We start from the raw sequence: 21,991 nt of genomic DNA on the forward strand, positions 1-21,991 counted from the left end.
TCGTGATATGGATAGCTCTCCTACATCTCCATGCCCTGTACCAGCCAAACCAAAATACAACCCTGTATCAATTATTTTCAAAAGCATTTCTAAAATACTCAAACCCCCTTATCTTTCCTTTTGTAGGGCTAGATTATTCTAAACACATAGGACAGAGTTGTCTTCAGGAATGCACAGATTTTAACACAAACATTCTTTCTTATTATATTTAACATCACTATCAATTTCAATGTATGTTTGCAGCGTACTCCTTTTGCATTGTGCATATCTCAATGATTGATCAACTCTGAACAACTACCACCCGTGTTTCATGTATTCTACTAAGTTTTAAAGTGCATTGTTGAAATATGCTACTAACACTGAAACTATTAGTAATAACCTAAAGCAATGTTGAAAGTATAGGAAGTAGCAGATATAGCAATGAGCATTCAAAGAAATACACATTTTAGGCTTATTAGGGAAGCCTATACCATTTAGAGATAAAGCAAAATCAGAGTAAAATTCAGAGTAACAGATATGGGTCTTTTATGCATTCTGTTCAGCTTTTAGCCCTGTGCCTGTCCCCAGTGATGAGTTGTACTGAATAAAAACACTGCTCAGCTTCTACAGTGTACAGCCTCTTTTAGCTCCCAACAATCCAGTTTTGGAGGCTTAACCGGGGAAGTGTTTGGTATGGTAGCTGGACAGTGTTTTAATCAAATACATACATACCAGGCTATTTAGTAAAAGGTATCTGCTCATAAAAGACAAAGAATTATTATATTCTACTGATAATACCCCCCTCAGCTTCTTCATTGCTATCACCCTCAAGCATAGCAGTGCTTAGGAAACGCCACAGTGTGTTATAACACACATCAGTTGTAATATTTTAAGTAATATAATGCAATGCCTTGGTGCTTACCACAAGCACTGTTGATATACCCATTACTTCACTATCTCTTCCAACTATGGTAGCTCCATTTAACCTTTACTTTTCAGGAAAAAAAAAAAAAAAGAAAGAGAATCCTAGACTGGAATGACAAACCACTGTATTTTTAGGATTTTTTTTTTTAAAACATTGTAACATTGACAGATAAGAAATATCTATTTTTATAACAGTTTTTTCAACAAGCCTACTATAATAACATCTTAAAATTGAAAACAGAAAAACAGATTTTAATTTCTCATAAGCTCTTCCACTGATAAAACTACATAGGTTGGAATCTCTGGATATTTTGCCCAGATAGGAAGGCATGTCAAGCATGCAGCTATTAAAACATGTGAGGCGAAAGCCACCAAACTTTGCGTAAAAAGACATTACCCTAGTAAAATGAGGGAGGAACAGAAAGGTCAGCTAGGTATCAACCTAAATCCCTGGTCTCTGAGACTCTTGTTATACATGCCATTAAATGCAATGTTAAGGTAAATAAATATGTATAATTCATAGGGCAAAGACAACTGCTGTGGAAGTGTAGTCTGGCACCATCTTTAAAAAATATTATTTACCACCTCACAATCACAATTTATTAAAAAGGCACACATAAAAAAAATCTGCAATCAAATCATACTGTAGAAAAAATTTTAAGCGTAACTTGATGAATTAAGAAAGAAAAGGTTTAGAGACCTCAGTCTGGATTTGTTTTTCTTGCCTAAATTTGATAAAACCACCCAGATTTTTCAAAACAACATTCTAGATGTCATGAAACAATGCACTAAACAGAAACAAAGTAATACTTCTTTTTAATACTGGTAAGATAGGATCACTGGGCCAAATGTGGGAGCTTATAAATAATTTTGTTTTGTCAGCGACATTACTAGGCTTTGAAAATTCAGACTTTGGGAAAACCACCTTCATTTACCACAGTCTCAATGTGCGCTTCACAGGGAAAGGGGGGTTATTTATTACAGAAGTCAAGGAAGACATGCTGCCGGGATTATGCCATGTCTTCAACCACTGTAACTCTAACTGAACTGTCATATTCAGTGAGAAAATCTGAATTAGAATATTTTTTCTTGTGTTTGATGTAGCATTTATTTGCTAATATCAAGTGACAACTCTGAATGCCAAGATAGCAGATAAAAAGTTGAAATCACTCTACACTAGCATCTAAACTAGAAAGAAATCACTTTTGGAGGTCGTATAATATGCTTCTTCAGTTCTCCCAGAAGCTTCATAATTAGCTCATATATTTGCTTTGATATCATTTCTAAGGTTTGTGAAAACTTATTAAGCATATTCTACTGGGTAAAACAGAGCAGAAATCAAAGACTGTTAAAGATAGAGAATTAAGATTAGAGTCCCACCACCCACAATGACAGTCAAGCCAACAGCATGTCATCAAAGTTGTTGAAGGCTAAACGTAACTACTGTTAATAAGATTTGCCAGGGATACCAGAGTGACACACAGAAAGTGATCTACAGAGGTCAGTGCGTGGGACAGAGAAACTTCCCACGCCTCTAGGTCTTTATAAGAGCACAAGCAGTTAGGCCCTTCCACTAGGATTGAGACATCCCATCAATGAAGGAATCCAGAAGCACGATGTATCTGGGATTCAAATGACTTCTGTCACCACAGCATTCTTCCTTTATTGGGGTTTCTCCAGCTCAAGGAAAGGGTGTAATGTCTATCCTGAAGTGTCTTTCAGCCATCATATTTCTAAACCATATCAGCACCAAAAGCAGCTCTGGTTCCAGGGAGACCTAATGGAATACTTCTAAGCTGAGCACACTGAAGAGTGTCTGAGTAGATCTGAGACTGGCTGAAATTAGAATTCTTCCTTCCTTCCTATCAAAGCTACCAAAGCTTCCTACATCAGCTTTTCCAGGGAACATATTTTGGGTTGAGCAAAGATGCAGCATCATTTACGCCCTCCTCAGAACAACAGGGAAATGAGGAGAAAGACGAGGCAAAAACTCATCTGTTTGTGAAGCAGCTGCATTGCTCTTAAGCTGTGATCATTCATGACAAACTGATGTTTTAGGTGAGTATGTAATACTTGATTTTTTTCCCTGTACTAAGGTCCATTTATTATATCTCCAGTGAGTGCTGGATCCCATTAAATGTATTTACATTTTTCCCTTTGAGTACTGTTTACTGGGTTTTTACTTCACATTTTTTAACCATCCAGCAAATACTGTGGTTATGCAAATGTTTACACTGAGTTTGTCTTATTTACTTTTGCACAAAAAAGGAGTTGTTCTTAATTCTAAAAATACTGGGTTTGTTTAAAGAAAAAATGATTAATAATTACTGAGAATTGGAATTTTCTAGTTGTTATAAACTGAGCAGCACAGCTGAACAGCAAATCACATGGTATTTCTGAAGTATGAAAAAGATGTCAGACTCATTCCCACATCCTCCATCAGGCAGATCTTCACTAAACGCTAATGAACATCTGCCAGCAAAGGTGGAGTCCACATAAAAATAAATACATAACTTCATCAACATGTCTGCAAAGCTCAATGCTCATTTTCCAAAGGCAGCATCAGGTACTAAAAGATATTCAGCGCTCCCAGTCTGCCCACTCCTTCATAAACTAGCAATGGTTGTAGCTTCAGAAATGGTTCCACGCTGACTCACTTTTCTGCAATACCCAAAAGAGCCGAGACAAACCACACACAGAGAATTATTACTCCAAGTTATTGCTTCCCTTGAGCTATTTGAATAATAAACAAAAAGAATGCATAAAGTGAATCCAGATTTTTCTATTTTACTCTTTTAGAATTTAAGCTCTTCAAGGCAGGACCGTCTTCCTTTTGAATTTTGTATACTGTTCATTTCACCTTGTCAACAACTCACATAATGTATGATAATAATTGCTCTGTCCTTGCTTAAAAGGTGTCCACATAGCACTTAATAAAAGCTGGAGTTGGATTCAGTTGATGGTAAATACTAAAGTCTACAATGAAAGGCAGTATTTAAGTGCAATGGACTACCCAAGGCTCATAATAAAATAAGTGAAATATGACTTTATAGCATTCGAATAGTTTCAGTCATAGGGAGAAAAAAATATTCTGTTCATTGTGATTTACTTAGACTGAGGGGAAAAAAAAAAGGATGATTGAAAAGGGAAAAAAGAGCACAAACATAGAAGGATAAGATTCCAGTTTCGATGAAAGTGGAAGCTACTGTCTCATACAGAGTCAAGATACCACTGGCACAGTGTCCCTCAAAACCAAGTCTGGGTTAAGTTCATCAACCTTATTACCTCCCCTGCACACCTGTTCATCATCACATCTAGTCTCCATGAAGAGCTTGTGATGAAGAACTTATATGAATCATGTTTATAAACTTGCATAACAAAGGTTGTCAGCAAAGAAGTATTTATTTGAAATATATGATTCCAATATAAAAAAAGTCATACAAACCAAGACACGATCCCATGCTCACTGATACAGATCCTGACTGACCTCCCGATAGGACAGATTTGATCTGAATCAAGCAAGAACACAAACTCAGATTGTTGTGAAATCAACCAGAACACAATATGAGAGTTAAACAAGGTTTATGCTGAAAAATATCAATGATATTCATCTGGCATAAGTTCAGGGCAGCACAGACAGGTAACAACTGATCCAATAAAAATTTAACCAGAATCAAATTGCAACTTGAAAATTTTAAAATGGCACAGTGTGTTTGTACCAGTTCCCTGCTTTGCATCTCATCCTATTTTTAATATATTGGAAGATACCCTAAAACAGATGTACGATCTCTTCAGCTCATGTTCTAAGGATTGAACACGAGCTTACTGGTTAAAAAGGAGTGTCCTCTACAAACTCAGTCAAAGGTTCATTTAGGCTTAGTCACAATGTCATTAGCTTCTGTTTACCATCTGGATAGGTATACTACCATGAGTAAAAGCTGGGTGGGAGCAGGAAACAATTCCTCAAGAAAAAGGACACACGTAACTTTCTCACGTTAAAACAAACATCCCGATTAAAATAAATCAATAGAAATCACAAAATGGCATCCCAGAGGAACTTTCTCAATCCTTTTCTACTAAGAAGACAAACGGAAAGAGATAGGGTCTGCATAAACCAGCATCCCCAGACACATGGTTGGATAAATGACTTGACAACTCAGCAACCAACAAGTACAAAGAGAAACTTTCTGAAACTGCTATAAGTAGGTATTAGTATTTAAGCATACTTGTGTGCAAATCCTTTGCCTTTATAATGTCAATGCAACTAGGCAGACGTAAATCCTTCTTTTTATTCACCTTAACCTAAGTTTGTATTAAGGGTGACTTCAATGTAGAGAATAAAACCCAACTCATGATTCTTACACTGTACCCACTTAAAAGTGGACCCTCTGAACAGTTTCCTGCACCCTATGCACTTCTCATTTGAGTTCATAAGATAATTCCTCTACTGCCTAGGACAGTTTAGCACTTAGCAAGAGTGTGTCTGAAAACTAGATGTCAGAGGACTACTGCCATGTGAAAGTACAACAAGAAGACAGACTCTGAAGACTTGCTCATTAACTGAAGCAACCATCAATTAACTTACTTATGTGCACGGCAGAAGCCTTCAGTTGCAGAAATCGGAGAACCCGCTTTATACTAGGTAACAACATGCCAACTTGCTGTAGAATAGTACAGTAGTTCCCAAACCTATTCTTAGCGTCCTTCCTTCCAGAACTATAGAGTGAGCTGCCTCACATTATAGCAACTTACTGCCAATTAGCTGATCATTAGCAACTTTCAATACCTGCAAATCAGGAACCACTGTGCAAGCCAGCAGTTCCAACAGGAGCTGGAATACAGCAATTTGTCAAAAAAAAAAAAAAATGGTGATATTGTGCTGTTCAAAAAAGAAAACAGTGATGCTTCGGTATACTAACATGTACAGCTCCATTACATGCACTGGCTGTGACTGACTATTCTGACCCCAAGTATGACAAAGGCCATAGTATTCCACTGCACAAAACCTAAAATCACCAGTTCAAGTCAAGCATGCGAGTCTCAATATAAAGACTTCAAAGTTTAAGCCAATGTCAGTTGTTCCAGTGGCTTACCCTTAAGCCCTTTTTTCGAGTCGCTGCTTTACAAAATACAGTCCTCAACCAACTTTAAGCTTCACTGTCAAATTGAAATCTTGGCCTCAGTGAAGTCAACAGCAAAAATTATTACTGCTTTTAATGGGCTCATACCCATATTTGGTTGTATGAGATTCATGCGACAAAGTGCAGACAACTTCATCTGAGTTAACCATCTAGCTTCTCTTGATTGTGAATGAAAGAAGCAGATATTTCTAGATTCATCTTGTCCTAGAGAAGACATCAAAAATAGGTTGACTGAATTGTACCAAAAAATGCTTTTTTCCCTTCTCAGGCTGTAAACAATGATTTAAGTGACCAGATCTATATTGCAGATACCTAAAATAAGCAAAAAGAATCCCACATGGGACTTTATTCTTGGTTTGTAGATACTTTTGCTTCTCTTCATTAAAATAAAGCTGCATAAATGGAACAAAAAATACCACATAATACAGACTGCCCTGTAGAAGAGACCAGAATAGATAACTCCCTCATCAGGAAGACTCCAAATATTAGGTACCACAGAGTGAGCTAGAAAAGTTGGAAAAGTTAACTGTCTTTGTGAGTAATGAGCTGAAATAAATTTCTCAAATAATTTCATTAGTTTCCCTGTGGATCATATAAGATCAGCAAATTTCTGATACTCTGATACCCGATAATTAATTTTCTATTTTAATAAAGTTATTTCAATTCAGCTGCTCTGTATTCTTCTGCACTGTATCATCATACTGTAGGATCCATTGACAGGTTAAAAACAAACAGAAAAGTAGTAATTTTGCTTCTCTGTCATTTCAACATCCTATTTGTATTCTTTGCTACAACAGAATATACCCACTGATTTATTCAGCACCACCTCTTTTCTGATATGTTCTTTCGCTCAATTACTTAAGTAGGAGTTATAGTCTCATCATGGATAATTTCACTATTTCGTTCCAGCTTCAAAAATTTGTCTTCAAATTTTCTTCCTAATTCTCACCTTGCCTGACAAAACTAAAGTTCTGTTCTAATAGTAATTTCCAAACTGCATTCCCAGGAACACTCTAGAAGAAAATCTTGTTGCCTCTTATGCCATGTCAGATACCACAGAAGGTTTTTTTCCCCTATCTTTGTCTTTGCTTGTTCTTCCAATAAATGGATAACATATCTTTGTTTATTGATTATATGCACTTCATTTTCCTAATTTTTTCTTTCTGGCTGTTCCTAATTAGCTATCTTATAAAAAACTATGTATGGTATTTCCTACCACACCTTGAAGGAGAAGATCAGACAACAAACACAGATGCATCTATCTCGGTGAAACGTGTAGTAAAGATACCATACGACAAAGATCTAGATCGCAATAGTAATTCTAGACTGTAAAACTGTCAGACAATGGCCATAGACTTTGTGAAAGAAATTTATATTCTTCTCTTGAGCTCCTTCAGCTTTCAAATATATACAAATAAAATTTCTAGTATTTTCTAAGAAAATATGCTAACTACTGAATTTCCAAGTTTCCTCAAAACCAGCACTCTTTGTTGAACTCTGTTTTATTAGAACATACTTCAACAACATTTAGAAAGAGTAACCGTAGTAACTATTTAACACTATGCAATTTATTGATGTAAACTGTGTTTTTCATAATAACAAAACCTATTTAAATAACAGACTGTTCAAGAATAGCACAACAAGGACTTTGACATTCAACATAGGTGGAAAAGAGCACGTTTCCAATACACACATGAGTTTACTTAAACAGATTTGTCCCCTCTGCAGTCATTACTTCCATTACTTTCTCCTTATTGTTGAATATACAGTTTGACACATCCATAGCAAATTTGATTTTCTAACTTACCTCTGTGTTTCTCCCATTTTCTAGGTTAAATAACTATGTTTTCAATGGCAGGGTTCCCCTTCAGTTTAATGAAGAATATAAATTTGATATAATCTCTATTAGGCAATAAATATTTTGGGGAGGAAACTCAATTTTTTTTCTTATATGTAGGCTCATGTCCTATAACCTATGTCATATTCTAAGATCGTTCTCTTGCTTCGCTCTTCCTCTTTATTGCTACTGTGCAACATGAGCAAAGACTCCTTCTGAAGAGGACCAGATGATGTTCAAAGGTCTCTTCCAAACTAGACACTTCTATGATTCTAAACACAGAAATCTTTTACAATATTTCACAAGGTAATTATTAGTACCTTGATAAACCATAGGGCTTGATCTGAAACCATGTTTCAGTATATTAAAGACTAGACCTCTGAAGCCCTCTTTTTTGTGATACTTTTTCTGCAGCCAATACTTCTTTCCATAAGAAGGGCCCAACAGCTTTACAAGATGTTCATTTAAAATCTACTCTGTAATGAAGACTTGATTCATTATAAAAACAATGGCACAATCGTCGAAAGTAATTCTGAACATAAATAGTAATCTGTTCTTACAAGTCAGGACTGAAGTATACAAACAGAGTGATAAAGTAAGCAAAGCACCGATACTAACCTTTATTTTAAGAAACACTAGAATTTAAATTAGAGGAAAATTTTAAATGCTTCAGGTACCTTTCAGGTAACTTGCACATTATGCTTATAATTGGCACCTATCAAACAAATATAAGGTAATGATTCTAAAGATGACACGGATTCCAATTTGTATAAAAGCTGGTGTGTCAGCAACAGCCTTGTAAAATTTTATAATTCCTTTTTTTTCTTTTTTTCGGCCGTATTAAACAAGTGGTTCTATCAGCAATGGAACTACATCACATTTCCAGCCTGCTTGTGTTGTTTGAACCCTAGCCTTCAAACAACAATTCCAGCACTCATCTGCTCCTCATCATACTCTGAAGGACCAAGGTGCCACTCCTACACTTACGCTGACTAGCCAAATAGAAGGTAAAGACCAGAATTTTGTCTGCTAGTAAAAGTCACCTTTCATCCAGCCAGTCATCAGCTTTCAGTAATTTAATTCTTTTTGATATCTAACCTCTCTTTAAAATTTGGATGAAATTAGTCAGTGAACTCAAAAATCAGTAGAAAGGACAATATCACAGACTAACAGATAGCATGATTTTATAAACTGTCATTTCCTTCAGGAATCAGGCCAAAAGAATACTCATTTCAGATCCTGTAGCAGAGTTCTCTGGGAAAAAGAGAATCAATGTGCTGATGAAAAAAAGAAAAGGAATTGCCACAGAAAAAAGTAACTGAAAAATATACCACGTCAATCAATTCAACCGTTTATAACATAAAGAATGTATTGTTTTCAGTCAATTAAAATCCATTACTTCTTTTCACATATATGATAATAACATAACAAGGGAGTAAATTTCTCATGTTTGTATCCCGATTAGTCAATAATCTGGATGTCTAATGCAGAGTCAAACAAGCAAATAATTATTCTAAGCAATTCACCTTGAGTTTAATGAACACTTTTCATTTCCTGGAAGAAAGAAGTTTTTTTTTTTCTTCAAGAACTCCAACGCTATTTTCTCCTTCCACCACTAGTTAAAATAAGTGCTCAATATTTGTAAGAATTAGTGCCACAGTAGCAAAGTGTCCAAATACTTCTCATACTAATAGCCTTATGAGTATAGAACTCCTATACATGAGTTATTTCTTCAGTAAATATAATCTCACATTAATATTAACCTCAACATTTGCTTTAATTAATATTTACCTTTAACATAACTAAATCTTGATGCTTAATCTTTTCCAAAAAGCTTAATGTTAGTGAATTAATATGTAAACAAATATCCTTCCGTGATGAGAATAACACATATATAAGATGCTGTAACCTTTCGACTTCGTCCCAATTTTCATCTCCAATTTAGCTGCATACATAAGAATTCTATGAAGAATTATTAAAAGCCATTCATAACTTAAGACCTGAAATCTTTCTGGAGGGATTAGGTGTTCAAGTATTGAATAGTATAATACATAATTTGTTAATGCTCATGATTTATTTTATGAACATAAAAGTCTATAAATACAAAAAATCTGTACTTACTTCAACATGCATAAATAACGTTTGTTCAATGTTATCATTGTTTTTTTCCTTGAGATCTGGTGAGACATTTCTACTTGTTATTTGGAAGTGCGTTTTACTAAGATAACCATCAGCAAAGTCCTGTGTCCAGAAAACAGAAAAGAAAAATATTTTCTGTAACCAAAATGCTACATGCTATCACTGTTCTATAAAATAAACACTGCATGGTAATTAGGCATAAGCTCTAAGTCTTTTTGTAGGCACCAATGACTGCATTGCTTCTCAGCATCTCCTCACAGGTAGTTTATACAAGTTCTCGGTGTTACGGAAGTCAAAGACCTGAATAGTGAAAATAAAATTTAATATAGCTATTAATTGAATGAGTCAACTGATATCTGGGGACCAGGATTAGTGCCAAAGAGTTGGAAGACAGTGCATTAAGGTCATGAAGAAATAAGCAGCTGACAGTGATTTGGACATACCAATTTCAAGCAATGCACTCACACCAGTATAAAGTTCCCAGTTCTTGGTACTTTGGTTGATATTAGTTCTGCTCCCTCTACTAACTTTGATAAAGTCCTAAAAAAACCTCAGAACCTGTGCGTGCAGAGTCACAACTTGTTGCTTTCTCTTGATCAGCTCTGAGGGTCAAATGTAAGGGAAAACAGACAAAGCGATATCCATACCTTCTCCCAGTTCCCTTTTTATCATTCTGCTTTCCCGGCCACGTGGTTTGCTGTTGTGAAAGGCCCCTGTGCAATTTCACAGTGGCAGAAGAAGCTTTTAAGGGCTTTCCCCCATTGCTGACCTGACTATCTGCACACATATATAAAGATTATTTTGTCAATTAGAAATAAGAAGAGAGAAAAGAGTTTAATAACAGATCGCTAGAAAAATGTGCACTTTGGAATGGAGGAAGAGCACACAGAACACAAAGAACAGTAGTTGCATGTTAAGGACTTATTTCTCAAGGAAACAAATAAATAGGGTTTTATTAGCTGTTTCATCACATTTTATTTTAAACAAACAAATACAGAAAGCTTATGTGCAACATCTGATGTGAAAGGATTCTACTTAAAACAGTCTCTCTACAAAATTCATTAATATAGCATTAAATTGCTTGACAAGGCTGCAAATTTAACTGTAACTTAACTGTTCAGTTAATCCATCACTTCTGACACAGTTTATTTCATGTAGTCTGACTTTTAAATCAACATGTGTTCTATTCTGACACATCAGTTCTCTTTTCAGTGATACTGTAGAAATATATAATTCCAGCATCTGCTATAGGCTGTTTGTGTACTTTGTTCTTACCAACTTTCATACCTGAAATAAAACGACCATGTTATTGATCTGCATTTTTGTCTGTGAAGTTTTAAGCACGGATGCTATTATGGAGTTTGGTATTATGATATTACCTTGCTCATAACTTCTCTTACTGCTACGCTTTTTTTCTCCCACTAAATATCATCAAGAGCATGACTACTCCAAACTTTTCTGGACGTCCTATTGTAGAACCAACAGCATCTTCTGCTATGAAAAGTCAAGCACGCAAGAGGACAACAGTGACAGAAAAATTAGGCCTAACTTGGCAACACAAAAGTCATTTATTCAAAGCTCTCTGAAGTCTCTCTTTCCTGTGGAGCTTCCTGTGAGGGTCAGCAAGAGTAAAGCTCCCTACATTGGTATTTATCCCCCTGAGAACAGCAGAGAAAGTACTACTGCCGCCCACAGAGGTGAACTGCCCCAAGGCACCATCAGCTTTGCCAGAGAAGGGCTGGATATAACACTCACCTCCCTGAACCAGTTTTTCCTGCGAGGGGAAAGAAGGAGCCAAAGCTCTAACAGCCTTCACATTCTATAGTATTTGAATGCCTTGAAAAATATCTACGGACAGATGGAAACAGGGAGTTAGCAGTCTCTGCATTTGACAGTTACACGTCAGAGGTCGGTGAAGAGGAGACAGGAAAGAGAAGCATCCCTCCCGTTGCACTCTCTATAGTGTACATACTTTGTATACTTCTTTCCCTATAAACAAATCAATACTTTAGTGCAGACTTTGATCCTCAAAATGGGTAATGGGAGTTCCCTTCTACTCCAACTGCCTTATAAGTGTGCATCACAAACAAGTGAAGCCATACACACAGCCTTTGACATGATTACCTAGGTTAACCTAACTAAACATGAAACAAAAGAGACAGCAAGAGGAGCAACAGCATTCACTGATGAGATTTAACTATCCAATCCGAGTAACATCAGCGTTAATGCCCAAACTCACCTCCATCAGGTCCTACAACTGAGGTGCCTTTGGCTTTTTTACAGATTTATTTGGAAAAAAAAACAGGTTATAAAAATAACACAGTTTAGAACACTTCACTTAAAGCTGTAAATATAGGGTTCTGCTTGGGCCATGTGAGCTTATGCCAGAAGAGCCAGCTCAGCAAAAAAAATGGATATCATTTCACCATTTAAGTTTAATTTCCACAGAAAACATAAGAACATAGTTCTACAAGTCTAGTTTACTTGTGTGGTCTTATTGCTATCAATGGGTCTATTCACGTGAGCATGGAATGAGGAATGGGATCCAAGTGAATTACATCAGGAAAATTAAGAGTGCCCCAAACTACCCATAGCACATAAATTGTTAAAAAAAAAAAAAAAAAAAGAAAAAGAAAAAGAAAAAAAAACAATGAGACATCTTGTTAAAGACAAGTTCTCTTCCCTGATTATATATTATAAATGGATGTTCTTAATGGCCAGGTTTTTATCACACACTGAAATCACAGAGTCGCCAGCTTGGCCCACTAAAAAAAACTCTCACCGTTTTTTATAGTGAGAACAAAAATCTATCTCATTTCACTATTTCCAGCAAAGCTTCCTATTTCACAGAAAGTTCAAACTTTGACCCATGTATTGAATTCCCGATAGAGGTTCATAGCATCTTTCTTTGCTGAATAAATCCCTCATAAATACAGCCTTGGACTGAAATCTAAAGTTTCAAATGGTTGCCTGTAAGAAAGGGTGTTTTGTAATAGCTGGCTAATATTTTCAGCATTTTAAAAACCCATATGTGTTCTAAACAGAATGTATCTACGACCAAGCTCTTTCTTCATACTGAAATTCAGTTTTATCTGTGATGAAAGGGTTACAAATGCTAATGTATAATTATTTTGTAAAAGCGATATCATGTATTTACTCCGGGACTTCTTGCACTTCAGAATGGTACCAGGATGACTTTTCTCCCCAAAATTCATGAAAGGATGGGAACTGAGCCATTAAAATAAAATAAAAAAGAAAACTAGCAACATGGATTCTGTAAACGGAAGAAACAAAAAGTTAATAATAATGAGTATATATTCCAAACCATTCCTTGCTGAGAATCGGCATGAGAAGCAAGAGAACATAAGAAAAACTACGTTGCCCACCTAGCCAAAAAAAGCGTGGGAAAAAGAAATCATAAAATAATATGGATCTATTATTAGATAGCAAATAACAGAAGCATTTGAAGTAGAAAAAGCAAGTGTTCAAAATATTTGTTGTTACTCGAGAACAAATATAAATGATATAGCCATATTCTACAATTATTACAAAATTTTCATTTCAGAAGTGGTTAAGTAGGACAGTAACACGAAGTGGCTATCATCAATATTCTTAAATACACCTAAGAATTGTTGATTTTCTTGGAGCGCTGCGGAAGTTTCAGAGAACTTGGGAGAATGCCAGCATGTACCAATATATCTTTAATATACACATACTGGATAGCTTGAGTAACTATATGCATATTAGCTTGACATCATCCCAAGCAACATAACAGAAGATTTGATATAGAATTCAGTAAATGAAAAATTGAAGCCAGTAAATGTAATTCCTTTTAATAAAAACAGATCTTGTCAAGGTAAAAAGATTTGTTTGGTTGATAAAGATAAAAGTGGTGACAGTATATGCACAGAATTCCATAAGGCAACTGTAGATTCCACAAGCAGAAATTAAAAAATTAAAATAACCCAAAACTAATGTGACACACACTAAAAAGATGAAAAAATGGTTAACTCACACATCTCAAATGTAACTTAAAAATGGAGAATCATCATAAAAGAAGTGATTCTAATGGGGTCCTGTGGGATTAGTTTTGGCCCTGTGCTATTTAAAATTTTGATTAATGACCTAGAAACAATATGTAATTATTATTGGTGAGGTTTGAAAATGGTGGGGAAGCAGTAAATAATGAGGATTGATCACTCATATAGATAGATTTTACTGGTTGCTGTAAGCAAGCAAATAACATGCATTTTTAAATACAAATAGATGGGTGCATCTAGGACAAAGACTGTAGGATGAAGGATTCAATCCTTAGGCATAAAACCCATGCAAAGGCTTATGGGTAATTAGATGTATAGGAGCTCACCATGTGCTATTTCAGCTTGAAGAGTTAAAGTGATCCTTCGGTATATAACCAAAGAAACTTGCTAGGAGCAGGAAGGTTATAACATCTGAATTTAGCACTGCTATAACATCCACTGTCTCGTTCTGTCCTCAGTTGAAGAAGGATGTTGATATACTGGAAAGGATTCAGAAGAGATCCACAAGAATGATTAAAGGATTGGAAAACATGCCAAACAGCCAAGGAGCTCAATATGTTTTGCTTAACACAGGCAAGGTTAAGGGGTGAATTGATTCTAATCCGAAAGTACTGAAATAAGGAGAATTCTGATAAAAGAAGGGTACTCAGCCTAGCAGACAATGTATAAGTTCCAATGGCTAGAAGATGAAGGTAGATAGTTCAGGTCAGAAGTAGAATTTTTTTTTTTTTAATTGTAAGCATAGTCAGCCATTAGAATGGCTTGCTAAGAGGTGTGTGATTGTCCCCCCAACACTGGGAGTTTTGAGCGCTCTTTTTCTGCTCTGAATGCTTCTGTTATTTGTCATCTAATAAATATTCCTTGAAAGATCATTTCTGATCAGAACAGAAATTATTCCGCATAATCCTACCCCTTTGCTATGTAAAAGGTTGCACTACACCATCACAGCAGTTGTTTCTGGATTCATGAACTATTAATCTATTTAATAGATGTACTGGCCTACATCCTCAGCTAAATCACTTTTGCAGTTTCTTGGTTTTGCACCAGCTGTTTAAAATGTCATTTATTTCATGCGATGTAAACCACTCTAAAGGACGTTCTAGTTTGGAAAGGTTGTCAACAAATCAACAAAGGCCAGCAAGGGTATTTAAAACTTGAGAAGAAGATTAGGTAGGAACTATTTACTGATACTTAGATTATTTTACCTTGCTAGTTCTCCACTCCCAACCATCTCCTATTTGCTGTGAATGTTTAATAAATTCTTCACAGTCCTGCTTGAATCTTTTTTCTTCCAAAAAGAAGTCGTCTTCACCAGCCACACTAAAGGACATCTGCAGAACAAATGATGACAGACGAAATAAACACTAAAAATTTCACCGATTCATAGCAATTGAACAGTAAAATAACAAAAAAATGGAAAAAATGTTGTTTCTTAAACTAAAAGAAAGATGTGTTTCTTCAACTACAGCAAGACAAGGACCTCTTAAGACTGTCTAATCCAAACTCCTCTACTCAAAATAGGGTCAGCTAGAGCAGGTTTCTCAAGACCACATCCAGTCAGGTTTTGGCTGTCTCCAAGGATGGAGACCCCACAGCCTCCATGGGCAACTCGTTCCACCTTCACAGTAAATAAGTTTTTTCCTATCTGAGAACAGATTTTCCTGTATTTCAGTTTGTGCCCTTCGCCTCTTGTTCTTTCACTGGATACTACCAAGAAGAGTCTGGTTCCATCAGCTTTACTCCCTCCATCAGGTATTTATACACACTGATAACATCCTCCTGAGCCGTCTCTTCTCCAGGCCGAACAGTCTCAACTCTCAAGCTCTCCTTGTAAATAAGATGCTCCAGTCCCTTAACCATCTTCATAACCCTTCCCTGGATTCACTCCAGTATGTCCATGACTTTCTTGCACGGAGGACCCCAGAACGGGACACGGTACTCCAGATGTTGTTTACATTCCCTTACCAGTATGGTCCAACTGACAAACAAAAAAGCTGAATCCAGCTCATGGGCTAATTTCACGTGCGCGGCCTGCCATCTCTTCCTTCGGGAATAGAATGGCTCCACAAAGAACATGCAGAGGCCTAACACCTCTGGTGTCCCTGCACTCAGAGGGAGTGCACGTAAGGACCCACGTAAGGACCAGGCAGTACAGCTCCTAACAGCCAGCATTGTGCCTTCAGGGGGCTATAGGGCACTGTGCTTCAGATGAGCCCCTTCCCCACCCCCTGTATGCTTCTCAAATCTGGTCTTAAGGATCATATAAAGACTATCTCAGAAAACTTGCCCAGTTTCCCCCTTTTTTTTTTTCTCCTCTCCTTTCAAAGAGGATGTATTATAAATGTGGCTGTTTCAATCCTTTTTATAGACACCAGGTATCATTGCAGCACCATACAGAAATATTTAGCAGGAGTTACAACCACTCCACATCCTGTTTTAACAAGAAATCAGAAGGTCACAACACGTCATGCAGCGTTCATTACTTTTCAGGATTTGGCCCTAAACTGCAACATCTTCCTGCCTGCCTGTGACATAAATTATCTACACAGCACTTCAAAATACATTATTTTCGATGGCACTTAACCCAAGCCCCTGTTAATCTGTATGTTACCTGGATGTGGAGAATGAGCAAAGATGGAAAACAGACACTATATATATGTCTGCAATTCCTGAATTTCCCAGTCCAGATGATGAATTGCAAAACTGCAATAAGTATAGGGCATGTGAAAACACTGTAGTTCTCACATATGTTTTAAATAGAGCTATGTGTTTTAGGAAATTAGCAGATGTAAAGAGATAGCAGACTGCTGGCAATCGAGCAGTATGCCTCCTTTTCTTTCTTAAACCATCACGGAAAGAATAAATAGCAGAAACGAACAGATCGGTGCCACCGAGCTAAGGGGCACTCGGACATCACGGTGGCGAAGGTCGGGCGAGCGCCTGGCGCAGGTACGGCGGGACAGGCACACGGCCCCAGTCTCTTCGGCCGAGCCCAGAAACGAGGGTGAGGGGCTCGCCTCCTCCTCCTCACCCGGCGGCCTGCCCGCGGCCAGCTCGGCCCCGCGCAGCCCGGCCAACGCTGCCGGCCTTGCCCGAGGGCCGCAGGCCAACGGCCGCCCTACGGCAGCCAGGCGGCAAGGGGCGAGCCCAGCCGGGGCAGCGGAGGGCAGACGGGCCCCGGCCGCCCCGCGCAGAGGGCGGGGGGCGCCCGCCGCCGCCGGCCCCGGAACGGGCGCGGCGTGGGGGAGAGCGGGAGGAAGCAGCCCGCAGCGCCGCCCAGCCACATACCGTGCCGCCCTCCTCCTCCTCCTCCTCTCGCCGGCTCCAGGTGGCGGCACGCGGCCGACCCCGCCCCTCCGGCTCGCCGGGAGGCGCCAGCGCCGCGGGCCGCCTGCTGCGCCTGCGCGCGCTGCGGAGAGCCGGCGCGCCCCGCGGAAAGCGCGGCGGGGGGAAGGGCCAGGGGGGCTGCGCGCTGCGCGCGCATGCGCGGGCGGCGGGCGCGGAGGGGGGAGGGGGTGCCCGTGACGTAACGGTCCCAGCGCGGTAACCGTCGTGCTGAGGCGGTTGGCGGCCGCCCGCAAGGCTGTGGCGGGGAGGCTGTTACCGTCTCCCCGGTGGCAGTTCCCCCTCCCCTCTTCCAGAGAGGGCTTACTAGGGCCTGGTGGCCAGTCCTTCCCCTCCGCCCCGGGCCGGTGCTCGGCGCGGTGGGGCGCTGGGCTGGCTGGCCTTGGGCCGCGAGCTCGCGGTCGTGGCAGGCCGGGCGCGGGCTCCCCCCCCTGCGGTGCAGGCGGCGCAGGCATGGCCCCGAGGGGCGAAGGCGGGGCTCGTCGTGGCTGTCTGCCTGGCTGTGCTGCCCTGAAAAGTTGGTCTGGTGTGAGGCAAGCTGCCATAGGAGTGGGAAGGAGGGATTTGCTCCTGATGATAACCTCTTCTTCAGCTGCTGAGGCCCTTAATTCTCAGTGAGCTGTGGGGTTGCTCTCTGGTCCTCACTCAGGTGTCCTGCCTGGGCTCCTCAGAGGGGCTGTGGGCCTCATGCTCAAGTCTGTGTGGGGAAGGCACTGAAATACTTACTGATTGCTTTACTTGTTTAAAAAAGAGCTTTCTTAAAAAAAAAAAGCAGGCCTGACATCTAAATACCCATGTCAGTGTGCAGACTCCGCAAAGGAAGTTTGAGCTCTCTCACATTAGATTATAACATTCAAGTTACTACCAGGCAGCACAGACAGGAAACAGTGACCTAGAGGTGAGATGTTGTATATTCGATTACCGATCCACTCCATCTTCCAGCCCTTCATATTTATGGCGTTTTGGTGTATGAGAGTATGTAACAGATATCAAGAGTTTTCCGCAGACACTTCAGTACTCAACAGGCCTCTGGAAGGCCTTCCTTTATCTCCTCTCTCTGCTCCCTCTGCCCTGAAAAAAGAAGAGATGCTAGAGCTAGAAAAATTTAGTGCAGGTTGGCCTTAGTCCAGAAACTCAACAATGCCAGTTTTATTTGAATGTTTCTAATTAGTTCTGCAGACTTAATCTCTGTACTCTCTCTATAATATAAATATATAATGATATATTGTAACTTTTCTCTAATGAAAACAAGGAGGAGGGAAAATGGAATTAAAATGGCCAGATCACCTGAATGCTGTTGTATGACATAACATGATGGTTAAGTAGGAAATGGTTATATAGTTTTCTGGATGAAGATAACCTTTTTTTTTTTTTTAATAAATAAATGTGGGATCTCACCCACGCTGGAATCCTGAGCTATTTCCAGGAGATACTTGATGTAGATTTCAGTATGCATTTTCTTACTTAGCTATGTTGTCTGTTTTAAATTGCTTTTAGTTATGTGTATTTGCTAGGTGCACAGAAACCTTTGTGCTAGACAAATGGTAGAGAAGTTATTTTTGAAATTACGAGTCTATTACAGAACTATTACAGAAAAAGTAGACAAGAGTTATCCCATCAGCTTTGGAAACCATACTGTTCAGTGTAAAGCCTGCATATGCAAATGCTCTAGCTAGTTATATTATACAGTTTTCCAACTGTGCCGTTCCTCATTTGCTTGTGATCTGCTGGATGTGAAGACCTTACAAGGGCCAAAGATTTTTGCTGGAATATTCTTGAGGCAAACCATTCATTGTGTTCTTAAAATTCCATTTGCTAGATTTCGGCTGTTGATAGCCTTGTTCTTCAAACACAGACCATGATTCATATTTACGTTATCTTCACAGGTATTTGTGAAAAATGAAATGTTCCATATAAATCCCTCATTTTCAACATTAGCTTTATACAAGCAGTTTTGTTTCAGAAAAGTATTCTAGAGAATGATTGTATGCTTTGCACAGATAGCTGTAACTGCGTATCTTATTATTTTGACTCTGTATATTATTTTGGAAAGCAGTGGCATAGTTTGGGTATAGCATCACAACTTTAATCTGTGATGCTATAGTGACCATTGAATTTTCCTAAGAATTAATTATTTATATTGTTCTTGGCTGTTTCTTTTAATTGTAGGGTTTTAGAAATTTGGTAAGGAAACACAATGTTGTCATCCAACCCTGAGTTTTAAAGGAAGATTTTACTTTGTGGAATATATTCTGTAAGCCATTTTTGCTAATAGAAAATGTGTGTGTTATTGAAAAGATGTAGCATAATATGCATTGCCTTGGAAGCTAGAGCTCCTGAATTCTAATTTTAGCCTCACTACTGTCTCTTTGGATTTTCTTAAGCAGGAATCATAGATTTAAGACATAACTGATTTTTAAAATGGCTGATAGAGCCCTGATTTTGCATTAGAGTTAGCAAAAGTGTTGCCATGAATAGAAGACTGCAGAAGACTAAGCCATAGTTTCCATATATTCAGATCCACTTACATTATTTAAAATTGTGAGTATACAGCCCTGTAAAAATCAAGGACACCCAGTAACTGGGAACTGAACACCAGTTGTCTTTTTTTTCATGAACCCAGGCTTTAGCCATACTGTTTCTTGTCTCAGTCTATAAAAAACAGGCAATATTATATATGTACCTTACACCAAACATACACCATGTTAACTAATTATGTTTTGTTAAAAATAATAAACAGTTGACCTTTCAGGACGTGCTGGCTTCCTCATGGCAAACATAACTAACTGTTCATGTCACAGAAGCAAAGGTCTAAGAAGATGCTTAATTCTGAGAAAGTGTTACTATCCATACGTTATTGCAAACAGTATCAGTGAGATGCTATATACCTTCAAGTAGATAGGATACTGTAGCTGCTAGAGGTGGATTCTCATCTTGAAGCTATTGACAAATTTGGGCTGTTAGTTTTGCACTTCTCTGCCCGTTTCCCTTGTCTGTTTTCAGAGCAGATCTGACTCATGGCGTATTGTTACAGTGTCTGCTACCAGTTGGGTCACCTGCAATACTCCAGCCAGGGCGTTTCAGTAACGTGTAGTGCCTCTTTAGGAAGGGAAACATTTTTGCCCTTGTTTGAAATTACTTAAAAATAGGGCCCAACATGGGGGTTGCTCTCCTTTCCCTTCGTTCTCTCACCTGTGCTCTGAATAAATGCCCCAGGTTCCTATCTTATCTCTGCCCTACCAAAGCATTAATAGCCCTGTTCCTTGTGTCACTACATAGATGTTGATATACTTGCAACAAATACAGATAATAGCACATCAGATATTTTATTCTAAAACACTGATAATTCTTGAGAGTAAAATACAGTCGTGACTGGAGCTTTGTTGGTTGGGACTTTCAGAATTAAATTGAACAAAGATTGTGGAGAACAATCCTTCATCAGCCAGGAGGTGGACTGAATGATCTTTAAAAGGTTTTTTTCATCTCTTCTTCCTATTATTCACTCCCAAGAAAAACAACTTCTTTCAAAACCCATTGATCTGTCAAGCAATTCAGGCAACACTCTACTAGTAACGCTCCCTGAAGAAAAAAGGTAACATTGTAGTTCTGGAACTGATGGAATTAACATGATGTAAATTCAATTTCACAAATCCTCCTTAATATGATGCAGATCCTGAGCAATTCACAGTGGTTCTAATGCTATTTCTTCCACTTTGGGTTTCTGATCACTCTTGATTTCTGATGCTGTGCAATGTTGCAACATAAAAAGAGAGAATAATCTATTATTGCTAGTACCTGACTCAGAAGAAGAGTACCAGAGTGTTTCAAAGTGTTACAACAAAGGAATATTGCTAGTTAAGCCAAATAAAAGCTAATGGAATAGCCAAAGCAAAATGCTCTCGCTTGTGTCTCATGAGGATATCAGACAGCATACTTAAAACTAACATATCATCTGTGCTATAGCAAATTCTTTCTTCATTTGCTGTACTAATATGCTCATAGGAGCAAATGTACCGTATTTACAATTTAGGAGGGATTACATATACGGGCAACGTCTGCAACAATGAAATGCTGGACTTCATTCTAGTTGAAATTGGTAGTAGCAAACACCCATCATGGCTGATTGTTTAATTTAAATCTCTTCATTGATTGTCATTAAATTAATAGAGCTCGCAGAGATTTTGCACCAATGATACATAACAAGAATTAAAAATAGTATATTCTACATTCTTCTGCTTAGTTTGCTTAGCAGACTTCATAGCTGAAATTCTCTCTGACAGAGCTTGGTAGGTAGAGAGTTACTGTTTCAAAATTGTTAATGGAGGCGCAAACCTTATTTTCCAATAATAACTAATAGTCATTCTTACAGTGCTCTTATGAAGTAGGCCTGCAGTGTTATTTTCCTTCTGCTGGTAGAAAAAGAGGAATTAAGTAACTTGTTGAAGGCTATGGTGACTCAGCGTTAGGATGGTGAATGGAATTAAATTTTCTAGATCCATGGTCTCTTCCTCCGATGTACTTGCTTTCAGGTACTGTGATTGTTCTGAAAGAAAATTCAAAAGGAAACAAACTGAGAGGCATATAAG

At 38.4% G+C, this 21,991-nt stretch overlaps 2 protein-coding genes across 3 annotated transcripts in view; both read right to left on the reverse strand.

The window, feature by feature from the left end:
- Positions 1-17,446, reverse strand: part of LOC104152899 (ubiquitin-like-conjugating enzyme ATG10) — an 86,078-nt gene extending 68,632 nt beyond the window's left edge. Inside the window, exons 1-3 of one of the 2 annotated variants that reach the window (XM_068928412.1) lie at positions 17,349-17,446; positions 15,266-15,391; positions 10,003-10,122 (exon numbers count right to left, since the gene is read on the reverse strand). In XM_068928412.1, coding sequence (XP_068784513.1) covers positions 10,003-10,122; positions 15,266-15,391 — 246 coding nt within the window. In that variant the 5' untranslated portion in view covers positions 17,349-17,446. Of the gene's footprint in view, positions 1-10,002; positions 10,123-15,265; positions 15,392-16,671; positions 17,240-17,348 lie in introns of those variants that run through there. The other variant, XM_009688473.2, reaches the window with a different exon arrangement.
- Positions 16,901-17,860, reverse strand: LOC138064808 (proline-rich protein 2-like). Its single transcript, XM_068928782.1, has one exon. The coding sequence runs from the start codon at positions 17,858-17,860 to the stop codon at positions 16,901-16,903; it is 960 nt and encodes a 319-aa protein (XP_068784883.1).
- Positions 17,861-21,991: the final 4,131 nt, after the last annotated feature.

Source organism: Struthio camelus, chromosome Z (assembly GCF_040807025.1).
Source record: "Struthio camelus isolate bStrCam1 chromosome Z, bStrCam1.hap1, whole genome shotgun sequence".
Taxonomy (NCBI): Eukaryota; Metazoa; Chordata; class Aves; order Struthioniformes; family Struthionidae; genus Struthio; species Struthio camelus.